We start from the raw sequence: 22157 nt of genomic DNA, 5'->3' as shown, positions 1-22157 counted from the left end.
ATTTTAACGTTAAGTAGATAATCGACATGCACATTATGTCTGATCAAAGGGTAATATTGGTAAAAAAAGGAATAAAATTTCCTTTAATTTGAACAATTTTCATCTGATTTTTGAACCATAAGATGTCCTTTCTATATGATTTTACACTTTTAGTCAGATATCATGTGCTTATTTCGTGGTCATTTATGCTAAATAGAAGTTTTTTGCATGGCGGGAGTGCAATTTGCACAATAATAAAAGTTAAGGAATATGATTGTTACAAATGAAATGTTCGGAATATAACTGTCATACTTATAAAAGGTTGGGGATCCCGTTAGAAATTTTTCCCTTAATTAATTTAAATTGGACCACTTTCATCCACTACCACTGCCTGTACTTTTTGAAAATTTTCGAAAAAGATAAGAAAAATCATAATAAAATAACGTGAATAAAATGGGAATCATTTGAATTGTGGACACTAATAAGCCTCTTTTCGGTTGCCATTAATTTCATTTTAAAGAGTTTGGAATAATATTTTTGGGAAAGGTATAGTTAAAAAATAAAAAAATAAAAAAATAAATTTAATTTACGTACAAAATATCTTAGGATATGTTTGATTACATTTATTTTTCATGAAAAATATCAGTTTTTCACCCAAATTCTTACTTTGAGTGTTTGATTGTTATTTTTTTCCATTGAAAATATTTTTCAACTTTTGAAAATACGCCTAATTTTCCCTTTTTTTAAGGAAAATATTTTCTTTACATTGAGGTGGTTTTTGTTTTCCTCAAAACAAGGAAAACAATTTTTTTCTAGATGATATTTTTCGTGAGTAATTCTATATGTACAAAATTGATTTACAAAATTGGTTAACAAAATAATATCTAGATCAATTATTTCAAAAATAGATTTTTAAATCGTTGGAAATCAATGACATAGATTTTGCCAACACTTATTTTGCCAACTAAATTTGTAAACACACTTTATACAAATAGTATGATACATTTTTCGTGTCAATCAAACACATTCTTATTATGTAAACCTATGGTTAAAAATGATCTTTAAAAAAGAAGAATTTTAAAATAATGGAAATCCAACAAGGGCTAAGACGTAGAAGGAAAAAAAATATTACTTTATCATAGTGACAGAATTTGACAAGAACTCGAAAATCTTATTGTCATCGTAATTTGATTCTTAGATTTACTTGTTTGGTAAGTGATTAAATTAAAATTTAAATTATTATAATCTGTGAATCCTATTAAAATACATTGATAAACATTATGTTTTGACAAAAATTGATTATAAGAAATCACCTTTGAAACATGTAATACCAAAAAACAACCACTCTTAAATGAATTTTTAAATTTCTAATTTAAAATTTTATTTTCCAATTTATTATTTGAAAATGTTAATTGTTTTTACTAATTAACACTATTATTATGATTCAATTTTAATGTTAAATATTCTAAAAGGAAGCCATGACATTGATTCTTTATAATATAATATAAATTATTGTTTTGCACATAATAAAATAAATTTTATGCTAAAATGATAGAATTTTGATGCACAAATGACTATATTTTTCTTCATAGAAATGATAAAGGTTTTTTTATTTTATTTTTTTAAGTAAGAAATAAATAGGAATATTAAAGGAAATTTTCTTATTCTATAGTCTTTTTCCCCTTTAATTCCCTTATAAACAGGCTATTGTCAATTTCTGCATGCTATATAATTAAACCAATAGGAAAACGACATCTATCTTTTGTTTTTTAAATTATCTTCCATTTTCTCACACCACACATGGCGGCGATGATTATGTGAGTTACAGATTGAGCTTGTAAGCCTGTTTGGCATGAGGGATTAGGCACCACATTTTTCATGTTATTTATAGTAAAGTAATGTGATTTTACGGCAATTGCAGTATTATATTTTCTCTTATAAAGATAGACTTGTATTTATTTTTACATAAACTAAAAAATATATAATTAACATAGTTAAAAATAGAATTTTTTTTTTTTTTTATACTTTTCTAGTTTATCCTCATATTAATATAATGGTTTAAATAGGAATAATTAATATTTCTTGATAACAATACGCATTAAACCCTCATTTATTTCTCATTTTTGGAAGAATAAGAATGAAAAATATAATCGTTATGGCCCCACATAAAAGATAGAAATTCAAATTTGATGATTTGACGTGATAGATAACGGTCATATTTTTCATTTTAATGAGGAATTAATGGGAACCAAATAGGGCTTAAATAAGAAGATATTTAAAAATAAGGAAATCAACTATATTTTTAATAAAGAAAGTTGCCTATAATTTATGATAGAAGAAAAAGGAACGCAAGTTTATCTTAATTGTGAAATTTTAACTTAGGGGTGTGTATTTAATTGGGACTTTTGAAAACTTTTATAGATTTTTTTAAAGTGGTGACTTTTATGGATTTTGTGGAATTTCATAGATTTATATACAATTAGTGAAAATCTTTTATAAACTTCCATAAACTTTCATTTTAAAACGTTTATAGACTTTTGTAGAATTCAATAAACTTTTTAAAGACTTTCATTTGACATAAAATTTCCGTGGATCTAGTACAGTAATATGAAATTCTCACATACGAGGTGATAGTTTCCATAATTTTCCTTTCCATTCCCTTCCTCATCTAATAAAAAATTATTTTAAAAGGAACCAAAATTTAAGATTTTAATTAAATAAAAAAATATACATATATATATGATAAACAATAAATTTAATATTCAATATTATTAATATAATAGACTTTTAAAAATAAATAAATTCAATATATTTAAATTTAATTATAAATTCTTTTTAAAATTTTATAATTTAATAAAAAGATAGATATTTTTCACAAAAAAATTAATAGAAAAAGAAAAAAATTACAAGAATCCAATTAAAATTTTTTTCCATAGGAAATAGAGATAAACAATAAAAGAGAGAGAAAGATAAATGAAAATAAATATAATCAATAGAAAAAAATTTAATCGTATCTCTAATATTTGTGGAAGGAAATAGGAAAGAAATATTGAATTTTTTTATTTTTATTTTTTTTTTTGGTTGTTAAATTCTCCCAAAATCTCATGATTAATGAAAGACAAATTTTTGAGTTTTTAAATCAGTACTTCCTGCTAAAAAGTTAGTACTACATGGATTTTTATAAAAGTCTTTAAAAGTCATTAAAATTTAAATGCCCCAAGATATATAAAGACTTTTAAAAAAATTTAATTGAATATACCGTAATTTTTACAGACTTTTTGAAAGTTTATAAAAGTTTCAATTGAATACATTGTGACTTTTAAAAATTTCTTAAAAAATTATAAAAGTTTCAATTGGATACACCCTTAGAAAAATGATTCTTTCTACTTTTGCATTGACAATTAATCAAATAAATACATAGTATGAGTTGCGAAATTCAGACATTTGTATTCTAATTATATCAATTAATTTTTGCAATAATAATGTGCAAATTAGCTCAGCCTAATTTTGCAGGTTTCCAGCACTACACGATTCTATTCTTTTGTTCAACCTTCTACTACATAAGACCCTAGTATTGGCATAATCGAAATTAAAACGAGGCAAGAAATATTAGATAGCATACAAAGAGGTAACTCCATTGAAACTTGTAGATTGCCCAAAAAATTGTTAATACGTAGAAATCGACATTTTTTTTAATCACCAATGCAAGTTGACAAGGATTGAGTAAAAATGAAGTGATAATAATAATAATAATAATAATAATAATAATAATAATAATAATAATAATAATAATAATAATAATAATAATAATAATAAAAGAGAGAGAGAGAGAGAGAGATAATAGTTAGATAAAAGTTTAGATGTAGAGACTCTATTAACATCCTGACTTAACAATTTAATTAATCATGTTTTAATTTATAGAGTACTAGATTTTCTCTCTTCTGCTCTATTTTATGATCTTAATTTAATTTAATGTTAATAACCGATAAGTAAGTAGAAGTATTTGAAATATAGATTGAATTCATTGAAGATCAATTTTAGACTTGACAGTATATTTATAAAATATCAATGCCATGTCCATTGAAAATCCATTTATTTAAATACCACATAGACTGTAATTCACAAAACGTATTGAAAATGCTCTCTCAATCTCAATCTCAATTTCAATTCCAATTTCAATTTCAAATTCCAAACATAGCCCAAGGAACCTTCTCTTGTTAGTACACCCACCTCACATCACCTCCAAACCAAACTTTCTTGTACTCTTTGATATTTTTGTTTGGGACCCATGATCTGCATGTTATGTGGGTCCCATCTACATATTGATTTTCCACTAGTAGTTGGGAAGCCCGCAACAAACATTCAAAAGAAACACGTGCTAGTCACATGCAATTGAGGGGAAAAAGTAAGTTCATTTGTATATTCTTGTGATCACTCCGTGACTAATGAGTTGTGAACCACTAATGGAATCGAAATCACATAACGATGAATCGGAATGATCCAAACTGAGGATGCCATCTAGATGAGATAAATTATTGCAGGGCTTATCATGAAAGACTTAATAATTATAAATAGAATTAGTCACTATAGAAATAATGTTCATGTGAAATATTTGAGATTTTCAAAATATATTTGACATGTAGTAGAATCCCGTATGTTTAAAGAGACAAAGAATATGACTACTGATGTTTGTTTACCCGATTCAATTAAATCGAACTTATGCGTCTTGAAAATAATTAGAGATTCTCAGTCCTTATTCGAACAAAGTATCATATGATCACAACCCATAAAATAATATCACCGGCATTCTCGACAAATGACATTTTCTGTATTATACAACATATAAACCAAGCTAGGCCGATGTTAAGATTAAGGCTTAACGCCTGTATCTAATGTTAGTGAATTATAAACACGTAGTACGAATTAAATATGTTTCTAAAGAAGTTGTTTCTTTCAACTTATCCAAATAGTATAACCATTTTTACGCTTATTTATTGAAAAACAACGATCAAAAACTTATTTTGTCATTTGGTATGGGCCAAATCTTATAACATTCTCTAAGAGATAGTTGCAAAGACACGTAGACACCTTAGTAAGTTGAAAAATTTTAGAGTGAAAACATGATTGCGAGAGAGGTACCGCACAAAATTAGAAGATAAACACTTCGAAGTTCATAACTCCATGTGTGCATTTTTGTGAGCCTTGTAAGTATGAAGTGAGGCGATGCCCCTTCTTTGTTACACACCTTTTCACCTCTCCCTTGCCTTGTTCTTGTCCATGGCATTCTACTACTATTAGCTCCATCTGATTAATTAAGTAATTGGACGTTCTTATTCATTTTAGAAGCAACGATGTGATCTAATGAATTTTTTATAATTTAAATTAATTTGATCCATGATCGTGATTTAACTTTGATTCTTTACTTAAATATTGGTGTGCTAACGTATGAGTTTTAATAAACTTTTCGTGTAGTTATTTATATTATGTTGTATTTTGTATCATATTAATAACCAAAGTAAGGAGATAAAAAGAACAAAAGAAGGTATCTTAGTAGGTTGGAATAAGTTTGTGCATAGGAAGCAGCACAAGAAATGAAATAAAAGAGGCATCCGATTTATTATTGGGTTTGTTTAGAGTTTAGCGTTAGGAGATTGTGGGCTGCAAAATATAACGTGCAAAGGAAATAAATATAAGTGGAAATATCACCATGTACATTGTTTTTTATTTAAATCCATGTTGTACTATTAAATATTATTTATACTAGAAATACTGCAATTTTTATAGTAAAAATGGTATCTGAAAAAAATACCTTCCTCATCAATTAATATACTCATTGACCTCAATCACTCCATCAAACACGTCCCAAATCATCCACTTAACTTGCCAAAAGAAAATCCCAATCATTGTTTCTATTTACCTAAAAATAAATAATAAATAAAAAAAATCCTAAAATCACCCATCATGTTGAATTGTTAGAAGTAATCTATCAAATTTGTAGCTTTATTTATATCAATATCTTATTTATTATATGAAGTTGTGCCAAGAAATTGACATCCATACTTCAATTAAATGGGTTCCACATTTTTATCTCATTTATGTAATTCGTAATAGAGGTGAAGACACCTGCATCCAACTGGTATAAGTAATCCAAAAGTTCTTGATTTGCACGATATGAAGATATTCACTAGTCCATTACTTCAACAAGACAAAAGTAGATATATCATAAAAGGAATAGAACATGGGTGCATAAATCCAACAAGACAAAAGGTAGAAGATATATCATAAATGGAATACAAACACAATCACATATATGAATTCGTATGGATTGGTGTTACCAGAGTTAACAATTATTAAAAAAAAAAAAAACAATCATAACTATATTTTTAATCACGTGTAAACCAATACAGCACATCACCATAGTGAATATAGTGAAATCCTAAATTTTTCAATTGATGAATAGAATAAGTTATTTAGATATATATGATTGGTGTTACCAAAGTTAGCAATTATTAAAAAAAAAAAATCATAACTATATTTTTAATCACGTGTAAACCAATACAGCACATCACCATAGTGAATATAGTGAAATCCTAAATTTTTCAATTGATGAATAGAATAAGTTATTTAGATATATATGATTGGTGTTACCAAAGTTAGCAATTATTAAAAAAAAAAAATCATAACTATATTTTTAATCACGTGTAAACCAATATAGCACATCACCATAGTGAATATAGTGAAATCCTAAATTTTTCAATTGACGAATAGCATAAGTTATATATATATTCAATTCATAATTCCGGGTGCAACAGAATGAAAAAGTATAGACATTGTAGTATTTGTATACTCATGCTAGTTCAATTTCAACTAGTGTTATAAGTTTGTATAATTAACATTTTTAGCAAATGAATTCTAGCAAAAGTGAAACGCATGATACTTGACAAAATCCGCATTCAATACCAAACTGCCCAATAAATTGGTTTACAAAAACAGAAATAGAGTGAATTATTTTGTGTCGCATTAGTTAGAATATGTTACAAATTGATACAATTACACGTAATCAAAATATTAGTATGAAATATAATTATGATGGATCAAATTTTTAATTGCACAACAACGAAGCCCTTACTGCAGTTTCTCTTCAACAATTGGTGATTATGAGTATCCCAATTGTAATGTTAATTGCTATGTAATAATAGTAATTTTACATCCAAAGAATAACGTGGTAGTTGTAGTACAACTTGGGGATGTCAATTCCACAGAGAGATGGAAAAAATCACTCAAAGAATTCAAAAAGGTTGATTGTTCTTTTGAAATACGTAGGAGAATTCAATGTTAAAAGAAATTAAATTAAGGTTAATGTCTTGATATGGCAAAGTGTCGGAATTCCCTCAATTGGATTGGATCAATCACATCAATTATTCATTTTTATAACTCAATTAGAGAATTTTCGTCCTAACTCTCTAATCGGAAGATTTAACAATGAAGATCGATTTAATTCACAATTGTAATTCTAGAATCTAAACTAATAATGCATTTGCACATTTTTATTGAAACAAAATCAAAGATCGACCATATATATCAAGCATAAGGCAATAATCAATCTGCTAATAAAGTTATATTAAGATTAAAATTCAACAATTATTCCCATTATTCGATAGAAAGAGCATGACTAGATCTATAAAGGATTTGATAAAAGTTAATTCAATCTCAATAATAAGTAATTGAAATTGAAACTCAACAAATAGTTTAATTTAACAATGAAAAAAGTATGACTGAATTCATGACAAATCTTGTAAATGTTAAATCGATTTCAATGTAAATTATAAGAATTAAAATCTAAAGACTAGAATTGTTTAATGACAAACCAAAATCCATGAAATAATGGATGTGATAATCACCATATTCAAAGAGTTCTTTCCTAACTTCACCTCGATTTTAGCTCTTCATGGAGTTTCTGAGCACTAAGATGAGAGAAGAGTGTATGGGGGCATTCTTTAGCTTTGGACGAGTTCTAGGGCTTATATATTTGTGTAGAAGATTTATTTTCATATGTATTTGACTCAAATTAGGAAATTAGAATTCGCGCCTCGGGAATGAACTATGCGACCGCATAGAAGAAAGTCATGCAGTTGCATAGAACAACTATTTTCAGCCTCGAACTTCTCCAGAGCCTTGTATGCGACCACATGATTTTTGAACTATGCGATCGCGTAGTTCAACTATTTTCTCCGTCGAACAGCTTTCAATATTTTTGATCATAACTTTCTTTCCTGATGTCCAATTGAGGCGATTCAAAGTACATTAAAAAGCTAACAAAAAAGGCTACAATGTTGCTTGACATAGTTCTTTCCCAATTTGGCCATTTACAGGTCTAAAATGGATTCCAATCTTTAGCTGAAAATTTGGGACATCCTTATGCCCTTGAAAATCGACTTGGGAAAATGTTATTGTCATATTTTATTTCATTTGACTTCCAATTGCAACCAATTGACTCGTAGCTTTCTTGAATCATCATTCCATTGCCTGTTTTATCTTTGATTTATTTGTAACTTGGTCCTTGAACTTTTACTTGTTTTCATTTTGATCATTTTTCTCTCTTTTCTTCTAAATTCTACCGTATTTATTCATTTGCAACCTAAAGCAAAATATAAGAGTACTTAGTACATTTAGGCGTCAATATATCATAATAATGTACGTATAAATGGATGAATTGATATTATCAACTCCACTCAAGTAGCCTTCCTACTTTGAGGATTACCAAAGAGTGGACCATTGGGAAAGCTACAAGGACATACCAGACGAAGGTGGAATTGTTTATATGGACAGCAATGGAAAATTAGAGGTGTAGAGGCTCAACGATGAATAAAAAGAGTCTAACTAGTGCAAAGTTGAGAATTCCTATTTCAAGCCACCAAGAATAGCCTAGAACAACAAGAGTCAAGTTAAGGACTTTAAACAAGTGCTTGTTAGGAGACAACCCAATATTTCTATTCTTTTTATTTATTATATTTTCTAGACTTAGGATAATTTAGAGTAGTTTTTATTTAATTATTAAGAACTTATTATCGATTTTCCATTTCTCCTTAGTTCCTTGAGATTCAGTTGATATATCAGATGTTTGAGCTAAGCAACACTTGTTTAAGGTATTTGATCTTTGATGTTTTATCTAACCGCATTGTGCAGGACATGCCATCACGAAAAACCTGAACCAATATTAACCAAGGAGACAACAGAAGTGGAAGGAAAAATTAGCTATTGGATTTCACTTCAAATCAGGGGAATATTTTTTTTCCTTTTCTTTCATACTCCTTTAGATGTGGATTTAGGATTTAAGACATTGAAGATAATGTCTAATTTAAGTTTGGAGGTGAAAAATGAGTTTTCTTTTGCTGTGTGTGTTTTATTGCTTTGGATATTAGAAAAATACAAAAAAAATTGAAAATTTTGAAAATTTTCAAAAATATTTTATTTGTGTGTACTTGTGTGAGTTAGTTGGCCTAGCTGGTAATAAGGAATATATTGAATTATGAATTGATCTATGAATGGTGAAACATTGTATAGAAATGAATTGATTTCATAATTGGATAGGTTATTGGACCATAGATGCTAAATCTAAAACCATTATATCTTACATCCTTGGACTAAATTTAGAATAGTTTTAGGGGATTTCACCGTTGTAGGAATATGTTGAGATAAATGGGGATCTATGTGTGAAATTAAAAATCTTGTGTGGATTGTTGAAGTTCAATAGGGTGAAATTGGGCGAAGTCCGTTTACTTGGATATGTTTTTAAAGATGGACATTGCACTAATCAAGGCGTAAAAAATATTTTATTTGAAAATTTGCCTTTGTAGCCTTTATAACTCGAGCTATTAAACTTGTAATGGTATTAAACCTTATTGCTCTAATTCAGCTGACTTGTGAGTCATCAACATAAAACTTGTTACATGAGTCATTTAGAAAGCTTGAGGGGAATAATTCTGTAAATAAAGAAAAGTAGTGTTGAAAAGAAGAAAATTGAGGAATATATAAAAAAATCAGAAAAATAGGTACATGAAATAGAAGACGCAACAAATGTCTTGGTTATGTCCCAAAAATTTATTTAGGGAAATTTGACTTTTAATAAGGGATCATTAGCTTAGTCACATTTTAAAAATTGAAGTAATCAAAATTAAAGGAGAATCCTTGTCTATTGACACGTTGAACATCAATTGGTGAGATTTAACTAAACTAAAGAGGTGAATAATATAAAATTCAACTTTAGATCATATACTTGAAAAGAATGAAAAGAACAAGTTTGAGGATGTGTGTATCTCACGAGTGAGGATAAAAACATATTTGACTATTAAGGGATTGGGAATGGTAAAATTTGTGAATTCATGACGCTATGCTTAATTCGTGATACACATGTCGACTTTGCATTGAAAAATAGACTTTGATTTTTATATTGTGATCTTGAAGTTGTGCTTAGACCTAATGTTATGATTTCAATTCTAAGATAAAATATCGAGTTAGCTAGCTAGATATTTTTGCATGCTTGTAGGTTTGTTTTAAGCTAGGTTATGATTTTATTTGAGAACAAACAAATGTCCAAGTTTGGAGGGTTAGATAAATGTATTTTATATACTTATTTGAGGCTTTAGATAATGACATTTGGTGGTTCTTTTGATGAAATATATCTTAATTTGTGTTATATTGTATTTATTGGTAAAACTTGTGATTTGATAAAATAAATTTGGAGAAAACAAGCTAAAAATAGAGAAGAATAGCGAAATTAAAACTATGGGGACTAAATTGGTGTTGGGACATAAAATGAAGAGTGAAGATGCTACAAGCTCAATTGGAGGCAATTGGAAGCTAAATAGACAAAATTACAAGTGAAAAGGATAAAAAATACATGGCAAACATTGATCCCAAAAATTCGTATCATGCGTATGAATGGGCATGCATGCCTTGCCTATTGCTCACAAAGTGCCAATGTTATGAAAATCGGATCAAATAGGCTGGTTCAAGCGGAAAAACTGGCGATCGTCCCAAAAAATGGTCCAATCAAGCATATAAAACCGCATTCATGAAATACGACTCCAAAACCACCTAACCGTTGGTTCAACTGGAACTGGCCAACCCGGTCATGATTTTCTCGAGTTTACCCACTGGATTTCATCAAAGAAAGATAAGGAAAGGTCCTTTCCACACATTCAGATATGAATTTCAACTTCAAAAGTTAAAAATTACTTTCAAGGAGCTAAAAGATCGGGGGGGTTCAGTAATGAGGAGTAAAGATAAAATTTACCTTCAAAAATGGAACCAAGATATCACCTTTTTGGCCTAGAAATTGTGGCTTGACTTTTCTTATTTTCACTCTTCATTTACAATGGAGAAGGTAACATTTACAATTGAGAAAGTAAAAGGATCGTAGATGAAAATGAAAGGGTGGGTGGTGAAGCTAGTGCCTTGTCCTTTCATTTTCAATTTATATTATTATTATATATATATATTTTGCCTCTGTTGATTAACTATTATGACTAACAATTAAAGAATTGAATATTTTTTAATTATAACATCAAATTACAGATAAGTATACTAGCTAATTAAATTGGTTAAAAGTTGATGTGATCCTGGAAACGTCTCAAACGAGCAAGGAATTGAAGTCAGTTGAAGGCCAAGTTAATCTGAAACAACTCATGTTGAGCAACAAAAAACGGAGGCAGCAAAAGAAGCCAGCCGAACTTTTATGCTGTCGCACCATGCGACCACACAGCATATGGCAGGAAATTTTCTGGGCTATTTCATTCTACCATGCGACCGCAATGATTCTAACGGTGCGGCCGCACCGTATGTTGACGAGGCAGGTTCCAATCTTTCGGCATCACGCAAGTTACCAAATTGTGATAACATCCCATAATGGCCGAAAGTTTTCTAATCCCTTAGTATTTGTCTCACTTTCTATTATTTTAATCCATGATTTAGTATTTTATTTCCTTTTTAAATTAGGATTTTAATATTGTTATTCCTTTTAGTTATTTTAGGGTTTTAGTATAAATAGGATTTATTCTTCAATTGAACCAAGTTTTTTGATTATGAATTAGTGAGAGATTTTCCTCTTCGAAGCTTTGCTTCAAATTTATCTTGTTCATTAAATTGAATGGGGCGAACTTATCAAGACTAATCATCTTGTGGCGTTCAAATTATCGAATTGAATCCTTGAATTGTGTAATCAAGGGTCTTTTGAGTCAACGTTACCGTTGGGTTTTTTGGTTCAAATTCACAATCCAGGTGTGATTTCTTCAATCGTGTGATCAAGAGGTCTTTCAAGCAACGTTCTTGCTGGGTTGCTTGGTTCACTATTTTGGGGTCAGATCCATAAACCTTGGTTATATTGGCGTTCTTAGGATTCGATTCAATATTCTGTGGGTTCGATTGCAACCTTGCTGATCGGGTTCGCATCAAAAGTTTATTGTAATATTATTTAAACTTACATTTTAACATTTTATGATATAATTAATATAAATTTTTGATAATTTTATATTACTGGTTTAATCCTGGTTTAATCTTTTGACCATTGATACTTTTCTTTTTTTGGGTCGATGTTCGGTTTGACTTTTAAAATATTGAAAAATGCCTTACCTAAGGCCAAATTTCATGTATTGTGTGTGTTGACGTATAGTTGATTTCATATTTTGATTATAACAAACAAATTAGTTTTTATCTCTAACAATTGAATTTGAGTCTTCATAATTATTGTTGCATAGTTGATCGACTAGAGAGAAAAAAGATTGCTACTAAAAGACTCGCAATTGATATTTAATAAAAATCGAGATGGAAGTCGAGCATTCACGTCAAATCACTCGAAGACAAGAATTTCAGCAGTTAAACGCCAAAGATATTAGACTTAAATGTTTCGGATTCATATGTAAAAGTAACATACTTTAATCGTTAGCAATGAATTGTTAAAGCTCAAAGAGTGAAATTTTTATGTGCGAAAAAAATTACTTCATAAAGACACATGCATAAAAAATATTTTTATACCTTGAAAAATAAAGGGAAAAGTGTCCTTCAAAAGCCTATATTTTTCAAAACAATCAAGATGGAAAAATTTGAGAAAATCTGTTCAAGTGGACGTGGGTTGAGTCTAGTGGACGTCCAATTAGTCCAATGATCATTTTTTAACTGTTCTAAATGTACAACGACTAGTATGGTTGTCTGATTTAGGATGCGAACATCCAGATAAGTTGTCAGGTTAGATAGAAAGTTTTGTGTTTTGATTGCTATAAATACCATTTCACTTTGCATCCATTATACACTTTCGAGAGTACTTTAAGTGAGATACTCTTGAGCTAAATTAGATCAATATATCTTATCGATTTTTATCAATTGTCTTACTTTGACAATTTTTGATTGAATCGACCTTTGAAAATTATTCTTCTCATTAATGTTTTTCTCACCTAACACTTGAGCTTCATTCATTGTTATTTATTAAAGTGTTAGCCTATTTTCTTTTTTTACTTAATTTTGATTATATCATTTATAAAGAGAGACGTCTCAAACTGCAAAATCATTTTTCTTTAAACTTATGGGTCATATTGAGGTCTCGGAAAGCTCAATATTGTCTAAGGATCACTGCTTCTTGTTTTTAAGTCACCAAAAGCATTGTAAAGGTTCGAATTGTACCATAAGTCAATCAAATTTAATGAAAAGATATTTCGTTTGACGAAAAGCTTGGTAACGGAGGACGTAGATCATTGGTTGGGATCGAACCTCCACAATTACATCGTTTGCATATTCTCTTCCATTTCACTTATTGCTTTCGTACTTGTGCATTTTTGTTTGATCGACTTATTCATTCTCAACCTGCATAAATTTGGATAATTTTTTTTAAGAAGTTTTAAAAACCAATTCTCCCCCTTGGTCAGTTATTCTTTGGCTTTCAATATGCACACTCACTTTGAACCATGCGTACACATGATTCAATTTTGAGAAAAAATTGTGTTTCCTTATTTTATTTTGAAAACTTTTTGTTTGCAATTTTTTTGTCACCCCATATATACGATAAGCCATCCAAAACATGGTGAGACCAATCTATCATTATTTTGAGAGCACAAGAGATGATTTTAGATTGAAGAGTCAAGAGATATTCCGTTCGTGTTGAAGATTAAAGTGAAGAATTGGAGCTTTCAAGTTATTCACCATGTTCCTTGTCTTAGATGATGTCTTTTCTTATTATTATTATTATTATTATTATTATTATTATTATTATTATTATTATTATTATTATTATTATTATTATTATTTACGTAATTTTCATATGCTATGCTAGGCTAAACAATTTTGTAAATGGGTGAATGACAAAACCTTTTGATTTATAGTTTTAATTTATGACTTGTTGTTTTTCAAGTTTTTTTCGTGTTTATGATTTCATATGCATAAATTGTGGTTGTTATAATGCTTGCACATCATTAGAACATATTTGTTGCTTGTTCGTATTATTGGAAAACTCACAATAAGTAAACACTGTATATCGAACACAAGGGCAATAAATATTAGGAATAGTATTTATGGCGTTTGCGATCGTGTGCGATAATTTTTTAAATGAATGCATGTTCTTCATATAAATTTGGACTAGGAATGAGGTCGGGTCGTTTTAAACATAGGATAGATATATCTTGAAAAAGAATATTAAATAAAATTAGATTATCGATCGTCACAAACATGCTAATCACATTAATCAACACAAGTCGAGGATTGAAACTTGAAGTCAATAGGTGGATCTGAAAATTCAATATATTCATTTCTTATTTCATAAAAACCATAGTTCGTTTCTTTCATAGCACAATTTGGCATAATAGAAAAACTCAACAAGCTACTTATTTTGCTACAATAGATCAAATTTGGTAAACACTAACATACTAAGATTGAATGTTATTCCTCGTGGGACGATATTCGTAATTCACTATGTATTACTTGCCAACGATCCCATACGCTTACAGGATTTTCTCGAACAATCCCCTAAATGCAGATCTCCCAAGCTTGTTGAGAACATGAGCTCATATGTTGTAGTTAATGAGGATGCATTTTCGAACACAAAAAAGTTATTGAAGAACCTTACTGTCCTCTTCCACATATTGTTGGTTCACATCCCTTAATCTCACAAGCCTGGTGCACTACTCTTAAAATATATCAAAACTGTCTGTATTAACTAGTACAATATACTTCCAGCTTATGGATAACACAGATTGACAACTAGAAGTTATTTATGCTGACAGTACATTTGCAACAAAATTGAACTAGCATCAATTCCCCATGAAAATCAATAATTTGAAGACCAAGATTTACTTTATTTTAACTAATAATAACTGTAATACTTATGACATTACTAATATCTACTATAGAGATATTGAAGTAATAGTTTCTGTGAATAATAAGAGGAACAATAAATTATGTTGAAGTTTTTTTACGATTGCCATCAACCTCGAAAAATATTATCCTGTAGAGAATCTGTTCATGTCCTTGAAATTACTTGTTAGATGGAAAGCCACAAGGATTTTCCGCATTGCCCTCAGACGCTCAAGTTAGACCGAACTGTAGAATCAAAAGGGGTTCTGTGATCATATTTTAATCTTCAGTCGGCAAAATTCCAGCATTTTGTCCCTGTTCTTGTTATTATCAACCACCTTAATGCTTTCAAATTTTACATATTAAAACAACACGAAGTACAAATGTTTGGTAAATCAGAAAATTAATTAACAGGCCTGCACTTGGCTTTGCAACCATATCTATGTGCCTAAGAGGGTGTTCTTCCAAAGTTTCTGTCTATAAAAGCCATCTCAAGAAGTCACATTAATCAGTAGAAGGCAGCAAAATACAATATACCATGGCTCAGGTTTATAAAACACTACTCAATCTGGTTCTGGTGCTTAGTCTTGTTCTCACACTATCTACGGCCAATAGCAAACAACTTGAAAGTAAGTATTTCTTGTTGCAATTTTCAAATATAAGCTAACTTGTTTATCAAAAGTTCGGAGGAGCTAGGTTGAACTTTGGAAGGCTAGAGTTTTTGTTGAATAAGTTGATCTAAAAGTTTAAACTTTAGATTGGACTTAATTTTAATTATTATCTTCAACACGCCCATCACGGATAGGTGGATTAATTTTTTTCCTATCAAAGCCTAAAGTGTGCAATATTCATTTAAAGGGGTGGCGATGAAAGTTGAAATGAGGACCGTTGGTATAATGCTATGTACAGATTAATGACATGGCACTATATTAAAATTTAACTACTTTTCTTTTCTCTTTCTCTCTCTTCCAAACTGTTTTTTTTCTTCTTTTTGTACATCATTTGTAAATAATTATGTACAAGTAGCATTGTCAAGGACTGTTGATTGCTCTCATATCATGGTGAACCATTTATCTAAAAAATTTTGTTAGATAAAGCCGAATGTATATAATTTAAATATTGTCAACAGTTTCATTTTAAACTAGTGAAACTTATGAATAGGTTACTATAACTCTTCATTTTCTAATAAAATACTGGTTAAAATTTGTACAAGGTATTTTCTAAAAAAGGTAAAGCTAAAATGAGGATAAAAACTGGTGCTACTGTGGCTGCATGTCCCACTTTAAGAAGGAATGTATGAGTATAAAAGGACTTTTTTTCGTATACAGAAGCTGGGTTCACAGAATAACTTACAAAGGTGGGCCCCACCCGAATAAAAATTGCCAAAAATTAAAGCCCCCCCCCCCTATTTGTGATTTGCGAAGCCCTTGTGAAAATTCCCCTGTACGCCAATCATCACTTATTATAAAAAATGGTGCTACTGTTGCTACGTGTCCTGCTTTAAGAAGGAATGTTAAAGTAACTGTTTTTCTCTGATATAGTTCGCTTTGGAAGCACTGCTACCACTACGATTTGCAATTCCGTATATGGAGCAGAGAGTGGTGAAAATTTAATTTTCCTTTTGAAGATTTCATTAAGATTAATCCAAACATCAACTGTGATGCAATCTTCGTGGGTCAGTGGCTTTGCATTAATGGTTCTGCCTAACTACTGCAGATTATGAAGAACTTAATAAAGGATGATACAATATTGTCCTCTCAAATGTTGTCTCTTTTAGAATACAATTGTTGTCATCTCCTTTTTATATAATCGTTAACTTATAATGTTTCGAAGTTATGACCTTTCTTCATTCCACGAAGATTTTATGATTTGAATGATCAATTCACGATTTAATAAAATTAAAGATGCACTTTATGAAGATTTTATGATTTGAATGAATAACTAAAAACTGTCTCAACTGCCAATTTTTATTTTTGTTTTCATGATTTTAATAAATCACTAAGTAATACTCTGACTGCTATATTTTACTGGTTTGTTTGAAAAAAAAAAAAAAAGGAGGAAGACGAAGAAGAAATTCCACAGTTTTTACCATTTGGACACTTTATCTAATTTAATTATTTCTTTCAAATAATATGTTTGTCATGATAATCTAACAGTGGGTTCCTGTCACTTAATATCAGAATTATATTGAGTTGGTTTTAAAATTTATAAATCAAAGTAACATGTATTAATTAGTACGAGATGATTCTTCCACATTTTATGAACTATAAAGTTTAACCGCCAGAAGTAATATGTATTGATAATGTAAATTGATTGGAAAAACTGTTGGAAATAAAAAATTATGGGAAGAAAGACTAGAGAAAAAAATTTAGAAAATTCTCAAAATTTTTTGTATTCTATGGCTTGGCTCATAAAATGTCTCAAGCACAAAACCTTTTATAGGTACAAAGGATCATATATACATTGTATGAACTTAAGAGATTAATTAATGACTTTTTCTACATACTATGAATAATAGGATATAAAGAACCATTTGGATACATGATTTAAATAAATGCATGAATATTAAATAAATTAATTCATGAGTCAAATTTAATTTTTTTCATCATTCATGAATCAAGTTTAATTTCCAACACCCCTTCTTAAACTTGATTCCCTCTTGATAACTCCAATCCAAGTACGCAATCTTGCAAAATCACCATTCTTCAATGGTTTGGTGAAAAATTTCTGCTACTTGATTATTGGTTTTCACATAAGCAAGCTCAACTTCTTTGTTCTCAATGCACTCTCTAATGAAGTGAAATCTCGTATCTATATGCTTGCTTCGATCATAAAACATAGGATTTTTACCCAAAGCAATAGTTGACTTGTCATCAACATAAATTGGTGTAGCTTCGTTTTGAGGCATATGAAGCATCTCCAATAATTTCCGTAGCCAAATGGCATGATAAACACATGATGCAGTGGAAACATATTCAGCTTTACAAGTAGAAAGGGTACAATGGGCTGCTTCTTTTAACACCAAGTGAAAGCGGTGTTACCCACGAAAAATAAAAATCCAATGGCGCTTTTTCGATCATTAATATCACTAGCCCAATCACTATCACTGTAGCCATGACGCTTGAAATTTGTAGAAAAAGAATAAGCTAAGCCATAGTCAAAGGTACCTTTAATGTAGCTAAGTATCCTTTTAGCAATCTCCAAGTGAGTTAAAGTTGGTGCCTCCATATAACGACTAATGAGACCAATACCATAAAGAATATCAGGTCTTGCACAAGTTAAATATCTCAAGCTTCCAACAAGATATCTATAGAGAGATGGATCCACATTCGTGCTCTCGTCATTTTTTGACATCTTTGTTCCACACCCAATGGGAGTACTCACCGGATTGCAATTTTGCATTTTGAATTTTTCAAGAACTTTCTTTGCATAAGTTTCTTGAAAAATAAAAATGTCATCTCCATTTTGTTTTACCTCAATTTCGAGGTAGTATGACATGAGCCCAATGTCAGTCATCTCAATTTCTTGAGCCATCATTCTCTTAAGTTCATCAAACATGTTTTCATTGTTGTCGGTGAATATCAAGTCATCAACGTACAAGCACACAGTCATAAAACCTCCAAATGCGTCCCTTTTAACGTAAAGAGCATACTTATGTAGACATTTGATGAATCCATGATCTTGAAAATACTTGTCAATCGAGCTATACCATACTCTAGGTGCTTGCTTCAAGCCATATAGTACCTTCTTTAGCTTCAAAACTTTATCTTCATGTTCGTTGACAACATAACCCAATGGTTGTTGAACGTACACTTCTTCTTCAAGGTATCCATTCAAAAAAGCGGACTTGACGTCCATTTGATAAACTTTTCACTTATTTTGAGCTGCCAAGGAAATAATTAATCGAATGGTTTCCATGCAAGCAACGGGGGTAAAGACCTTATCATAGTCAATGCCATGATTTTGGCTATAGCCTTTGGCAACAAGTCTTGGCCTTGTATTTTTCCACTTCTCCTCGATTATTTTTCTTTACTTTGTACACCCATTTCACGCCAATTGCTTTTTTCCCTTCAGGAAGAGAGGCTAGCTCCCATGTATTGTTCTTTTTTATTGCTCGGATCTCCTCATCCATTGCATGCCTCCATTTTTTATCGTCCATTGCCTCTTCAAAGTTCAATGCTCGGTGTCAGCGAAGACACAAAACAAAGATGGATTATCAACAATTTCAGTTTCTTCATAAATCTTTGCAAGATTTCTGATACGACTCTGTCCTTTGGAGGGACTATCATGAGGAGATTGAGGAGCAGAAGAATGCGGTGGAGTGGCATCTTCACTTGCGTTTTGGCTAGAGTCTCCTTCTTGGAAAGGAAAAATAATGTATTCTTCATTTTTCGGAACATTCCAACTCCACGAACTTCCTTCGTTGAATTTTGCATCTCTACTAATAACAATCTTTCCATTGCAAGGATTGTAAAACTTGTAGCCTTTAGAGTTTGCATCATAATCGATGAAAACAAACTTCTTACTTTTCTCATCAAGTTTTAATCTCTTCTCATCTGACACATGAATATAGGCAATACTACCAAAAATACGTAAATGAGAAACACTAGGTTTCTTAGCACTCCAAGCTTCTTGTGGAGTCATGTCTTGAACACTTCCCGAAGGGGAAAGATTAGATAAATACACGGAACATGTAACAGTCTCGGACCAAAACTCATTCTCCATACTCTTGCTCTTAAGCATACTACGAATCATGTCGAGGATGGTTCTATTCTTCCGCTCCACAACACCATTTTGTTGCGATGATCTTGGAACTGTAAGGAAATGCCAGATTCCATTAGTATCACAAAAATTATTAAACTCCTTGGAAGTAAATTCTCCACCTCGATGCGTCCTTAATGATTTGATTGAGTTGCCACTCTCATTTTAAACAAGAGCTTTGAATTTTTTGAATGCTCCAAAAACTTCATCTTTCGTCTTTAAAAAATAAACCGAGGTCTTGCGAGAAAAATCATCAATAAATAGTAAAAAAATAATTTGCTTTACCATGAGAGGGTGGTTTGATTAGCCCACACACATCAGCATGAATAAGTTAGAGTGGCTTTATTGCTCTTGAGGTGGATTCCTTTGGAAAGCTTTTTCTAGTTTGCTTGCTAACGAGGATTCTTCACAAAGTTGATTGGGATGATTAATTTTTGGCAACCTATTCACCATTTCTTCATTCGTCAAGGTCTTTAAGCCACTAAAATTCAAATGACCAAATCTTAAGTGCCAAAGCCAAGAATTGTCTTTAGCACAAGCTTTTAGACACCTTGGATGATCAACATTGACATCGAGTAATTGGTACCTTTGCAATCAATTTATGAGAAACATCTCTCAAAGTAAGGCAATGATTCTTCAAGTAAATGTCATAGCCATTCTCAAGTAATTGTCCTAAACTCAAAATATTAGACTTCAAAATAGGTACATAATAAACTTAAGAAATCAAAAGATGACTTCCATTTTTAGTATGAATAAGAACATCACCTTTGCTCTTTATTGGAATTTTAGTTTCATCTCCAAAAACAATGTTGCCTTTTACCGACTCATTTATTGTTGAGAATAACTCCTTGTTGCCACTCATGTGATTGGCGGCACCGATGTCAAGGTACCACGATTATTTATCCTTTTCTTCTTTGGTTGCCAACAACAACAACAACAATTCTTTGTCTTCCTTTGCTTCAACATAATTCACTTTCTCTTCATTATTAGTGGTGTCACTCCTACATTCGGAAGCATAGCGACCATATTTATGACAAGTGTAACATTGAACATTGGACTTGTCATATCTTCTTCCACCACATCTCTTGAAGCCATAGTTCCAACACCCTCGTCCTCTCGATTGATTGCTTGATCCTTCATTATTCAAATTTTGTTTTCCATCATTTCTTTCATTACCACGACCATAATTTCCTCCATGACCACGACCACAACCACGACCTTGACCATGAATTTAACCTCTTCCTTGAGATCGTCCTTGCTCTTTCTGTTGACCTCCCAAGGAGACATTCGTTTGGAAAACTTGAGCTACTGGTTCTCCTTTCTTCTTCAATCTTTCTTTATATGCTTGCAAGGACCCATGAGTTGATCAAGGGTCATGATATCGAAGTCATTAGGCTCTTCAATGGCAGTACTAACAAACTCAAGTTTTAAGTCAAGCAATCTAAGAATTTTCTCGATGACACAACTTTCTTCAATATTCTCCCCGTACCGCTTGATATGATTGACAATGGAGGACACTCTAGTGAAATAGTCAAAGACAGATTCAGACTCTTTCATGTGCAGAGATTCGAATTCCCCACAAAGGATTTGAAGGTGAACCTTTATCATTTTTTCAATTCTCTTGAAATTGTTCTCGAGAATCTCCCAAACTTCCTTAGCTTTTGTTGAGGACGCAACTTTCTCGAACATGGCTTCATCTAAGCCCATGTGAATAATAGAGAGAGTGTGTTGATCTAACTTGTGGCACCTTTGCAAGGCATTCCTTTGAGCTTGACTTAAAGCTCCTTCATTCTGTGGTTCATCATAGCCTTTCTCTACAACTTCTCATGCCTCTTGTGAGTTGAGCAACGCCTTCATGCGTGTGCTCCAATGTCCATAATTTTCCATTGTTAGTTTGGGGACAATAAAAGGAATTGAACTACTCATCTTTGATATGGCTATGATACCACTTTGTTGGAAATAAAAAATTATAGGATGAAAGACGAGAGAAAAATTCAAAGAATTCTAAAAAATATTTGTATTCTATGGCTTGGCTCATAAAATGTCTCAAGCGCAAGGACTTTTAGAGGTTCAAAGGATCC

The 22157-nt window shown here is 30.8% G+C and overlaps 1 protein-coding gene across 1 annotated transcript; it reads right to left on the bottom strand.

Annotated features, from left to right (window-relative positions):
• Positions 1-19488: 19488 nt before the first annotated feature.
• On the bottom strand, positions 19489-21783 carry LOC111383515. Its single transcript, XM_023007629.1, has 2 exons — positions 21432-21783; positions 19489-20129 (listed from the first exon to the last, which is right to left on the bottom strand). The coding sequence occupies exons 1-2, from the start codon at positions 21781-21783 to the stop codon at positions 19489-19491; spliced, it is 993 nt and encodes a 330-aa protein (XP_022863397.1).
• Between the last annotated feature and the right edge of the window lie 374 nt (positions 21784-22157).

The sequence above is a fragment of the Olea europaea genome, unplaced genomic scaffold (assembly GCF_002742605.1).
Source record: "Olea europaea var. sylvestris unplaced genomic scaffold, O_europaea_v1 scaffold2705, whole genome shotgun sequence".
In the NCBI taxonomy this organism is placed as follows: domain Eukaryota; kingdom Viridiplantae; phylum Streptophyta; class Magnoliopsida; order Lamiales; family Oleaceae; genus Olea; species Olea europaea.
Note: the sequence above shows the minus strand (reverse complement) of the source record. Positions and strands in the feature narration are given on the sequence as shown.